General features: G+C 52.5%; 1 protein-coding gene across 3 annotated transcripts in view; it reads right to left on the bottom strand.

Annotated features, from left to right (window-relative positions):
- The window catches only part of HGSNAT (heparan-alpha-glucosaminide N-acetyltransferase), a 34015-nt gene that overhangs the window by 4202 nt on the left and 17518 nt on the right, over positions 1-12295 (bottom strand). For all 3 annotated transcript variants that reach the window (XM_027529717.1, XM_027529719.1, XM_027529718.1), the window contains exons 6-14: positions 10129-10198; positions 9393-9490; positions 7302-7378; positions 6640-6670; positions 5364-5524; positions 4110-4225; positions 1998-2119; positions 1466-1592; positions 309-395 (exon numbers count right to left, since the gene is read on the bottom strand). In XM_027529717.1, coding sequence (XP_027385518.1) covers positions 309-395; positions 1466-1592; positions 1998-2119; positions 4110-4225; positions 5364-5524; positions 6640-6670; positions 7302-7378; positions 9393-9490; positions 10129-10198 — 889 coding nt within the window. The remainder of the gene's footprint in view (positions 1-308; positions 396-1465; positions 1593-1997; positions 2120-4109; positions 4226-5363; positions 5525-6639; positions 6671-7301; positions 7379-9392; positions 9491-10128; positions 10199-12295) is intronic.

Raw genomic sequence — 12295 nt, 5'->3', positions numbered from 1 at the left:
TTCCAGACGCGGTCCAGCCCAGCAGGGACACCTCTCACCCTGGGGCTGCTGTTCCCACGGCCGAGACGAGCCATGTGAGTAACAACTTCTGAGACCACCGGAACGACACCTAATTATATGAGCGCGCTAACTTTTAGCGCCCTCTAGTTGTGATGATCTGCCAAACAGAAGCAGAATTTATTAGGCCTGAATTACACAGAAGACCGTGCTTCCAACGACTTCTTTTAGTCAAACGGACATGTGGCTGAGTGATGAACCAATAGTCACAAACTGTCAGGAACACGCATTCTCATGAAATGAACAAATACCTGAACTCCCAAAAACGCCATCACGATGGAGTTGATGGTCCCCAAGATGCCCTCTGGGTCATAGGCCACCTCGGTGTGATAAAGCACCTGAACAGGACGAGAAGGCAGGACTCACTAACTGACCGAAAACACACACAAACAACTCGCAGACGAAATACAAACTTCATTACACCCCAGCAGTCAATGTGTTTGGTTTCGCTGCAGAAATTCACTGCCAACTTGTGGTCAGAAATTCACTGCCAACTTGTGGCCAACTTCTGGCCAAGAAAGTGTGTGCTGTGTGGAAGGAAACGCAGATGTGAGCCCTGGTGCAGGGCAGCCGCCTTGACCTCAGGTGATCCAGGAGATGATACTGGGACCCATGCCCCTGACACAACACATCCCTAGCCAGCTTCAAACACTATGGTATCTTTTACTTTTCAGGTTTATCCTTTGGGATCAAGCCTATTGTGACTTTGACTTCTTCCTTTCCTCTTTCAAGGCAAATAACATTTAAAAATACATTTGTACTATTTCATTATAAAAGAAATGGTTATTGTAGAAAAGGCAGAAATCTGGAGCCAGTTATTGTCATGGATGCTGGGGGGCATCACCCAGCTCTCCTGCCCCAGCTCGTCCCACCCCTCTGGGGAGGAGAGCATCCCGAAGTAGTAATGGTGGAAAGCTCTCAGCTGCTCCTGGGTTTGTCCCTAAAGGGAGCCAGCTCTGGAGAGTCACCCCCTTGCTGGGCCACCCACATCCCACCAGGGATGTCAAGGGCCTGGTCCCGCACCCACCCCACTGAGAACACCTCTGAGGGGCCGTTCCGGCCCCCAGGACACCAGCGGGGTCTGCGTGTGACAGTCCCCCTGCCCGGTCCTGCTTCCTCCAGCCCCACACTTCCTCCAGCTCCTCCAGGCCTCCCCTGTTGGAACCGCCCACCCTACCCTGGACCTGAGACCCACGAGAAAGCACCTCGCGCACACCTGGTGCCGGGGAGCCCCCCTTTAAAAGCCAAAGAAACACACCGCCCACGACCAACACAGTGAGGTCTCTTAGGTCAGCCAACTTCAGACACAGCTTGGCTCCGCCCTAGTCTACTCCTCGGTTGCAGCTGGGGGCTGGCCGCCCCCTTTCCGCCCCTCAGGCTCCATCCTGTCCAGGCGGCGCCCACTCACAGCGGAGGAAGGGTGCTGGTAGAGATGCTGGTCACCCAGGAGCAGACGGTCCACGTAGCCCGCGGCGCCGCCCGTGCAGTTCCGGTACCTGCCCCCGTCTCCGATGCCACCGGGCCCCAGGTAACCGCTGAGGAGGCGAGAACACGGGCTTCACCCGCCAGGCATGGGGGAGGGCTGCGCACGGGCCATGTGCGTGCCCACCACACCCCCGAAGCGCCGCCAACTCCCGCCCGCCCTGAGTGCTGTGCACACCCCCTGCAAAGCCCCTGACTCCCTGGCCGCCCCAGGGGTGAGACAGAGGTGGCGGCCCAAAGTCCATCCGCACTCCCGCTGACCCTGGGAGACCTGCCAGAGACGGGCCTCTGGACACGCATTCCACCCCCTCCTCCCCTGCCCCGACACCAGGGAGTCTTCAAGGAGGACAGAGAGGAAGGAGGTCCCGACATGGGCAGGCTGACAGCTGGAACCCAGAGGCTCCGACTTGGCAGAAACAGCCGTGCAAACGGGGTTGGTTCCCCGCAGGGCTCCTCACGTGGGGCACCCGGGAACCGGTAAGAAGAAGGTCAAGGCCAGCCAGACGCCTTCCAGTATCAGCACGAAGAGCCACTGGGGCCAACTGGCCGTGATGTCCAGCAGAGAAAAGCAGCTTCTCTCCTGGGGGGAGGGGCCGCACATAAAGAACACGTGTGAACTCAGGCAGAATGGGAAATAAGGTGCAGCTGCACATGTATTCAGGATGCTCCTGGGAGGCTCCTCGTGGCCTTGATGGTGGTAACACAGAACAGATGTGTGTTTATTCCAAACGCAGATATGCCACCTCTGTGACATGGGCTTCCTTGGTAGCTCAGCTGGCAAAGAATCTCCCTGCGATGCAAGACATCCAGGTTCGATTCCTGGGTGGGAAAGAGCCCCTGGAGCAGGGCACAGCAACCCACTCAAGTATTTTTGCCTGGAGAATCCCATGGACAGAGGAGCCTGGCAGGATACAGGCCATGGGGTTGCAAAGAGTCGGACACGACTGAGTGACTAAGCACAGCATATGACATGTCACAGTAAAATGTTAGTGGAGAAGTTATCAGTGGAAAATTCTACTCTTGTATCCAAGCGATTTAAAAAGAGATGTTCATACAGAAACATGTACACGAATGGACATGGAATCATTATTCATAGCAGCCAAAAACTGAAAACAGGTCAACTGTCCATCAACTGATGAATGAATACAAAATATGTTACATTCAGAAAACAGAATGTTATTCAGGAGTAAAAAGGAGTCAAGTACTCATGGCATAACATGGATAAACCTCAAAAAATATTCTGCTAAATGAAAGAAGCTGGACATGAGAAGCCACGTACTGTGAGATTCCATGTCTATGACATGTAATTCCATGTCTATGACATGTCCAGAACAGGCAGATCAACAGACAGCAGATTAGGGGTTGTCTAGGGCCGGGGGACCTAGGGTTGGGGAGTGGCTGGGAGTGAGACAGGGTGTTTTCCAGGGGTAATGATGAAACTATTCCAGAATCAGGCAGTGGTGATGACTGCACAACTCTGTGACTATACCAAATGTCCCTCAATTTTACACCTCGAGGGTGTGAGTTTTATGGGATGTGAACTATATCTCAATAAAGTTATTATTTTAAAAAGAAATACAACTGAATTTTAAAAAGGAAAATGAAATTTCAGCTTTGGGAGCTCTGCTGGTTGAAGGAACAAGGGGTACAGCCCACCTGCTCCTGGTGTACCCACAGCTCCTGGCTCTACCACGGGGGCCGGGATGAACCTCGTAGACCCTCAAGTCCCCCACGGCTACCAAGGTCACATCCGGGCGAGCACGGCAGCCCCACTGTGCCTTCAGGACCCTGCAGCAGAGGGCACGGGGCGTGGGCAGGGGGCCGCTGGGGGGAGTGGGGTAAAGGAGTGCCAGGTAAACGCACTCCAGCAACACACACCGAGGAAGCCTTACAGGAAGAACCCAGAGAGCCCGGATTCAGGGATGCGTTTGCTAGTTACATAGGAAGGAGCGGGAACAAATACAGCTTATACAGCTAATACGCTTACTGGGAAGCAGGAGCCACATGGAAAGATTTAAACATTTCCACCTACAGCTTTGCCTCCACCAGGGGGGACAAAAAAAATAGCTGTCATCTGAGTAAACTGAACTCGGCAATGTATAAGAAGACAGAAAGTAATACTGCAGGAGGCGAGACACATCCGCCTTACAAAGAAACAGGAAGAAGCCCAGGGCAGACCTGGCACCTTCCAGGTCGAACCTCTGCAGCCTCTGTGTGGACAGAGAACGTTCTATGAGGTTTCCACGAGGAGACTGAAACGCTGGCAGCGATGCCCCGAGAGGCTGGGCTGGTGCAGCAGATGATGGTGCTGCTGTGCAACGCCGTCAAAATGCACTAATTAATGGAAACTGAACATTTATTAAGAGGGTAGCGCTCATGGTATGTGTTCTTGATCTCAATTAAAAAAAAAAAGAGGGATATAAAGACTAAATAAAAATAACTACTTGAGAAAAAATATGCTTTGCAACAGAGTTAGAGTCTCGCTCTCTTTAGCAAGGCGCTGAGAACTAAAGAAGGTTCTGGCACTTATACGAGGACCCTCCCCCCTTTATAAAGACAGGGTTGCTCACCGAGGCGCAGGTCTCAGGCACGGGCTTGGCAAAGAGCAGCTCCAACACGGCGACCACGAAGTAGGTGGCCCCCAGGCGCTGGAGCACGCCGGGGATGCGCGCCTTCTCCCAGGACACTGCGGGGCACCGGGCAGGGGCGTCAGCCAGCACCGCTCGCTGACCCCACACGCCACCACCTTCTCCCGCGGGGCAGACAGACCTCTCCCGCGCCCAAAGAAGTCTGTTTTTTCAGCTTATGGAGATGGGAGCCCAGGTGGTCAGGGGCCCCGCTCGCACCAAGCAGGGAGGCTGGGCGCAGAGCAGCTGAGGGTCCCGCTCGGCGTGGGGACACAGGGAGGCCCCCTCCCGACCTTCTCCCGTCAGGGCTGAGGATCCAACTGCCAGCCTGGGGGGGCCCGCAGCCCTGGCACGGGCCGGGCTCTCCCTGCCCCACAGGCTACAGGACAGCGGGCCTGCCCGACGGTGACCTCAGGAGGCCCCCACTGCGTGCCCACGGTCCTCGGGGCCCCACCTCCTCCCGTCGCCCGAAGCCTCGGCGCCTCCTGCCAAGGGTTCCCCTGCCGGCTGCCGGGTGAGTGTGTCCCCTTCCGCGAGCGAGAGTGAGCCCTCTGCAGCCCGCGGCCTCTGCTCCAGCGCTGCCCCAGCACAGGGCTCACACCCTTTCCCCCGCCGTCCTGCCCCTCTCACGCCTCTCCAACACGGCAGAGGCGTCACTGCCTCTTCGCAGCGAGGCGCAGCCACACGCAGGGGGGGCCCTGGAAGGGCAGCCTCACCGTGAGAGCGGGTGACACCGAAGCGGCAGGAGGGCGGCAACAGGGACCAGCGGCTGGTCTGGCCCGACCCTGCCCCTCCCTACACTCGGACACAGCACCTCACTCTCCCCACCCCAAGGCCTTCCTTTGTACAGAAGGGTTTGCCTGGACTTGGAGGCACCTTTCAGGCCTAAAATTCCAAGATAATAATAATAGGGACTTCCCTGGCCATCCAGTGGTTAAGACTCTGTGCTTTCACTGCAGTGGGGGTGCGAGTTCCATCCCCGGTTGAGGAACTAAGACCCTGCATGCCATGTGGTGCAGCCAAATAAACAAACAAATAACAATGCCCAGCGTCATGCAAGCATTAGATACACTTTTCGAGTAACTGTTCTTTTTTGCAGCCAAAACTTGAGGTGGAGGAACTGCGTTTCTTTCAAAGTATAACACATCTTTTCCCTATTTCAACCTGAATATATTTTAACAGGGGAAAAATACTTACGTGGACCAAGGCAATAATTGGGATTCACAACGAAAATTCCTATACAGATTAACAGAAAACTCCTCCATGCGATCTTCCCCAGTAGTCTGAATTTTGAACATCCCCGCTGCAGAATGGAAGTCATCGACAGAAAAATCGAAGTTCCCATAATAAACACAAACCTGAAAAAACAACAGCTCTTACTAGGTGGCCACTTCCAACTTTTTCATCTCTACATCATTAGTATTTTATAACCTAAGATGTAAGAGATGCAACACATGATTTCTCGAAACCACATCAGCTTAGAGCTGGAGGAAGAATCCCAGTGTCGGGCTGAAAGGTTTGTACCCCTTCTCATGCTGACTTAGGAGCAAACGCTTTGGAACAATGGACAATCCCCCCATTCGGTCACCAAAAACAAATGATTATGTATAAAATAAGCTCCAAGGATATTCTGTGCAACATAAGGAATGTGACCAGTGTTTTATCATGCCTCTATTTTTAAATTGTGAATCCCTATAGTATATAGATGTATATACATATGTACATGTACTATACACACGTATATATACATATAGTATACACATATACGGCACAGACTTATATCATGTTGAACATCAACTACACTTCAATTTTAAAAAATTAACATAAAGGAACTCTTCACCAGCCCAGAGAAACCTAAGTTCATATCAGCAAGGAAACACCGAGGACCAAAGACAGGAACCCACGGCCGGTTCTACGAACACCTCCAAATGATGGAGGGAAGTCGTTCAAAGTGTCAGCAGACACAAAACCCGCGCTGTACGGGAAGTCAGGGTCCTTCAACCAAGGGAACAGCCGGAGACAGCCAGGCTTACTCCACTATCATTTTAGAGTTTAATTCACTACTATCGTTAACTGTTACACACATTAGGAGACTTTATCAGAAATCCCTGACACCGATATACTGCGTACCTTTTAGGAAATAAGATTTTCACATGTATTTTCAGGATCAGTGGAATATTCAGAATTTATGACTTTCCACAAGATTCTAGCATCTCCCACATCATATGCACACTAACGAAACGTTCCCTCTGAAGTCACCCATCTTTTATGCGCACGTGTCTAAGACAGCACTACGCCAGGTGTTAGAACTGTGCGGGAACCCAGCTTTCGGGAGGAATTCATCACACGGAGGCCGGGGGCAGCACAGGCCCGCCGCCGGAACTCAGGGCCAGGGTCAGGAAGGTCCAGCATCAGCGGGAAACCAAAGCTGGCGGCTGGGCCACGAAGAGCGGGCGGTGGGTCTACAACTCACCATGGAAACACAAGGTCGGCCACCGTCAGCCCTGCAGAAGGACACAAGCGTGAAAGTAAGGAAGGGCCCAGAGCGGCGGCGCTCCCCGACCCGGGACGGCGTCCATCTCTCACTGCCCGGGCACGTCCCCAGGAAAACCCCTCCAAGCAGCACCGGGCTCCCTGACTCTCGGGCTGGGGGCTGGCCGGGGGCGCTTCCATACTTCCATCCTGGACAGAAGTATGCGGACGGTCTACGATCTCAGGGAGTGCTACTCAAAACTCATCCTAAACCCACCTCCTCCCAGCCAGATTCACAGCCACGAGGCAGCATCACTCAGACCCCCAGATCCACGGCGTCCCCAAGAGGACCATGTGTCTCAGGGCGGAGCGCCCACGAGGCTGTGGCATAAGGCGCACCTAGAATAGGATGAGGACCTTATACCCACGTTCTAACACCCTCTGCAGAGGCCACATCCTGGCACCAACCTCTGCAGACCTCTGGGATGACAAGGAAGCATTGTGGAGCCAGGGTACACAAAAGGGAGAAGGAAACTGAAGGCTGAGGCAATGGTCTAAGGTGCCGTCCGTGGGGACGCATCTCTGGGGCCTCTGGGGGGCGCTGGAGGGGCCCGAGTCAGCCAGGCGACCCCGGGCAGGGGCTCACCCCGGGCAGGGGCTCACCGTTCCAGCTCGAGTGCTTGAAGTACCAGTACTTCCCGCCTCCATAGTTCACGAAGACCATAAGGATGAGCGCCATCCTGCAAAGCGACAGACACGCGCTCAGGGCCCGGCCGTTGCCTGGGACGCCTGGCTGCAGGACGCAGTGCCGCCCTGATTGTGGGCAGACCCTTCAAGAGCGAGAAACTCCCGCTTCTCAGCACCGCAGGGAGGACCCCGCACCAAAGTCCTCTCTGCCATTTCCGACACGATGCCTGAAGAAAAAGCGCCACTACACCCTGGGATTTGAAAACGGAGCAAACATTCCCCGTCACTCCGTTTCGTGCTAACTGCTTAAGCGTTTCAGGTTAAGGAACTGTAGTGCGAGGGGAGAGTCTTTCGGGTCAAAACCTGGCTTCCTCTTTCTTGGATCCACAGGACCTCGGGTGAGCCTCCCATCAATTCTGAGAGAAGGCGGGACACCCGACCGGGGACCATGACAGAGAGTTACATCCATCACCGCGCCGAACCCGTGCTTGAAACATCTCAGCACTAAATCAGTGTCAGCCCTGAACACCCGGGAACATCTCCAGAAGAGAGAGGAATGCAGTAAGGCAGATTCTGCCTATGCTGCTGTTTGATGCCAGTTCCCCAGAATGTGGGGAATAAAGACAGGAGTGTGTCAGCGGGGTGATTTGTGGGAAATCTGGAGCCCAGAAATCACCAGGTAGCTCAGCTGGTAAAACATCCGCCTGCAATGCACGAGACCCCAGTTCAATCCCCAGGTTGGGGAGATTCCCCTGGAGAAGGGACAGGCCACCCACTCCAGTATTCTTGGGCTTTCCTGGTGGCTTAGCTGGTAAAGAATCCACCTGCAATGCAGGAGACCCCGGTTTGATCCCTGGGTCAGGGAGATTCCCTGGAGAAGGGATAGGCTACCCACTCCAGTATTCTTGGGCTTCCCTGGTGGCTCAGCTGGTAAAGACTCCACCTGCAATGCAGGAAACCCTGGTTTGATCCCTGGGTCAGGGAGATTCCCTGGAGAAGGGATAGGCTACCCACTCCAGTATTCTTGGGCTTCCTTGGTGGCTCAGCTGGTAAAGAATCCGCCTGCAAGGTGGGAAACCTGAGTTCGATCCCTGGGTTGGGAAGATCCCTGGAGGAGGGCATGGCACCCCACTCCAGGATTCTTGCCTGGAGAATCCCATGAACAGGGGAGCCTAGCAGGGGCTACAGTCTATGGGGTCACAAAGAGTCAGACACGACTGAGCAACGAAGCACAGCACACTGGAGCCCGGCCGACTGCATTCACATCCTACGTGGTCCCTGTGTGACCTCGGACAGATTACTCAACTCTGAGGCTCAACTGCTCCATGAGAAACAGGGACGTTTTAGGAAGTATATACTTCACAGGACTGCTGAGAGATGAAAAGATGAAGACAAGTTGGAACCGGGCCTGGCACACGGGAGGACTCCGTGTTATGATGGTTATTAGCATTGTTACTGTCGCTGCTGCCTGGCTGCAGACACACAGAGAGGGGCATTCAGAGCCCTGGGGAGGCGGGGTCAGGGGAGCCCTGAAAGGGTTCTGAAAGGCCTCAGTGGGGAGCAAGAGAAGACCAGACCTCACACCTAGAGGTTTCTTCTTGGCCACATGGTCTCAGGCCTTTATTGTCAGCGTCTGGTCCTGGCTGCCATTCTGGAACGCGTGACTCTGGGTTTGCTATCAAAAGGGCCTGATGTTTGAGCTGTTCTGCGAGTGGAGAAGGAGGACGAGGCTGCCCCGCGTTCCATTTCCAGCCTGGGGCACTGGCCCATCTGTGCAGCTGCTGAGCGGACAAGGGTGCCCAGGGCAGCTCCTCGAAGGGGGAGTGACCCCCAGCAGCTCCCGGGCCCCCGGGAGGCGGGTCTCGGCCTCTCCCCCCGCTGCTCCGAGTGACCCATCCACCTGGCTCTCATGACACTCTTGTTTTGGGAGAGGCTGCCAATGTAGCTTTACAGCAGGAGACCTTCCCCAGCCTCAAGAGCAAAGGCTGCCTGAAATATCTCCTACGGCAAGTGTGTGTGCGTGTGAACGTGCCACCGGAGGCCACGCGCCACCCGGAGCCCACGTACCCTCGGAACGTGTCCACGCAGCGGAGGCGCAGCGGGGCCGCCGACCGACGCCAGGCCTCTGGTTGGGGGTCACTCGCCCTGCTTGGGGACCCCAGCTCCTTCCAGAAAAGGGGAGAAAAATGCAAACAGTTCATGATGTGAAAGAGTAAACCAGACTTTTCTGCTTTTAGGACAGAAATCAACAGAGTGAAAGCCGAGGATCACTGTGGCTGGACGATGCTTTCACTTGCTTCTGTAAAGACCCACCTAGAGATGAGGGTTTCACACCTCTACTGAGAGGCTGGGCTGATAAACAACCACAAGGATGTCTGGGACAAGAACACCTGCGGGGATGCCCGCAAGTGGACTCGATGCGTCCATAAGGGACTCATCAACACGGGACAGGACATTTCATCACCACGGCTGGCCATCACGTGTACAGAGTTAATACTCATGTCTCTCATTCTTCTGTTTTAATCCTGACACTCTCTACTTAACTGGGTCGATTGAACAGTGCCGCCTGCGGAGTGGACAGTGTCCACACCGAGCATCACCACAGAGCCCGAGCTCCAGTCTCACAAAGAAAGAAGACGGGGCGCCCTTCACAGGGGCTGGAGGGGCCTTCTGGTGGTCAAGAACACAGGACACTCGGCCTGGCCATGCACACGTAAGACGGTCTAGATGACTACATGAGGGACTGTAAATTCCAAATCGAGGAAGACACCCAGAGTGCACAAGACACATTCTCATCACTCACAGAATTGATGAGGCGATCGGTTTCCCGAGAATTGATTGCTTTAGAAATCCAATTCTGAAAGTCTTCCAAACTGTCAACAGATAAAAGGCCTGGTTAATTTATTTTCTTGGGCAGAATTTTCAGAATATTATGCTGAAAGAAAATGAAAGCTCATATTCTATAAAGTCAAAGAATCAAACATTTTCCGTTTTCAACGAAACAGAAGTAGAAACCAAAGTTTACAGCAGCGGTTCTTTCAAGTGCAGGGCAGCGTGGTTGCCTCGGGGAGGAAGCAGGAGTAAAGACAGAGCCTTAAAAAACTGGAAATAGAACTGCCTTATGATCCAGCAATCCCACTGCTGGGCATACACACTGAGGAAACCAGAAGGGAAAGAGACACGTGTACCCCAATGTTCATCGCAGCACTGTTTATAATAGCCAGGACATGGAAGCAACCTAGATGTCCATCAGCAGATGAATGGATAAGAAAGCTGTGGTACATATACACAATGGAGTATTACCCAGCCATTAAAAAGAATACATTTGAATCAGTTCTAATGAGATGGATGAAACTGGAACCTATTATACAGAGTGAAGTAAGCCAGAAAGAAAAACACCAATACAGTATACTAACGCATATATATGGAATTTAGAAAGATGGTAACAATAACCCTGTGTACGAGACAGCAAAAGAGACACCGATGTATAGATCAGTCTTATGGACTCTGTGAGAGAGGGAGAGGGTGGGAAGATTTGGGAGAATAACATTGAAACATGTATAATATCATGTATGAAATGAGTCGCCAGTCCAGGTTCGATGCACGGTACTGGATGCTTGGGGCTGGTGCACTGGGACGACCCAGAGGGAGGGGAGGGGAGGGAGGAGGGAGGAGGGTTCAGGATGGGGAACGCGGGTATACCTGTGGCAGATTCATTTCGATATTTGGCAAAACTAATACAATATTGTAAAGTTTAAAAATAAAATAAAATTAAAAAAAAAAAGACAGAGCCTTCCTAGAACGTCGTGAGGGCAAACGGCATCGCTAGTCCCCGCGGCTGGAGTTCTGGTTAAAGTTAGAACAGCAGGGGGCGCAACAACCGACCGTGCTCAAGGCAGCAACGGGACCTCAGCGTCTGCGGCCCTGGGAGGCTGAGGCACCGCGACCAGAGCGGCAGGAGCGGAGCGGGAGCAGGAGGGACCCAGAGGTGATCACACCAAGTGAAGGAAGCCAGGCAGAGAAAGACAAACGCCGCGGGGCCCCACTTCCACGTGGAACGTATCTCTGAATCAGAAACAGGCTCACAGAGACCCGTGGTTGCCAAGGAGGATGGAGGGCAGGGGAGGGATGCAGCGGCAGATGCAAACTGGTACACAGTATACAGAACAGAGAAACAGCAAGGGCTGCTGTAGGGCACAGGGAACTACACTCAGCCTCCTGTGATAAACCATAATGGAAAAGAACATGAAAAAGAATGTCTATATATGCGTGTGTATATATAACTGAGTCACTTTGCTGTACAGCAAAGATTAACACACATTGTAAATCAATTATACTTCAATAATTTAAGTTTCAAAAATATCAATAAAGAAAACCAGCAAAAACAAGAGTGTCAAGGTGAATGGGTGACTTTCTCTCGATTCTGATTTTATTGATATTTCTCCACCCTAAATGTAAATTAATGGAGCCAGAGGCACCCTCAGGCTATTCACAAAAATAAATCAAAATGGCTTAAGGACTTAAATATAAGACAGGCCACCATAAAAATCTTAGAAGAAAATATATGCAAAACATTCTTTGACATTAATTGCACCCAAGCTTTCTCAGGTTACTCTCCCAACGCAATAGAAATGAAAGCAAAAATAATTACACTTACAAGCTTTTGCACAGCAAAGCAAACCACGAACAAAGTGAAAGACAGCCTACAGACTAGGAGAACATATTTGCAAATGATGTGACTGAGAAGAGCTTGATTTCCAAAATATACAGGCAGTTCTTACAATTCAGTAACAAAGAAACAAACAATAGAGGAACAGATAAAGACGCTGTGGTACATACACACAGTGGATGCCACTCAGCCATGAAAAAACAAAAATGAATGAAATAAAGCCATTTGCAGCCACATGAAGGGACCTAGAGACGATCATACGAAGTGAGCTCAGAAAGAGAAAGCCCAACACGGTTATCAC

Source organism: Bos indicus x Bos taurus, chromosome 27, assembly GCF_003369695.1.
Source record: "Bos indicus x Bos taurus breed Angus x Brahman F1 hybrid chromosome 27, Bos_hybrid_MaternalHap_v2.0, whole genome shotgun sequence".
Classification (NCBI taxonomy): domain Eukaryota; kingdom Metazoa; phylum Chordata; class Mammalia; order Artiodactyla; family Bovidae; genus Bos; species Bos indicus x Bos taurus.
Note: the sequence above shows the minus strand (reverse complement) of the source record. Positions and strands in the feature narration are given on the sequence as shown.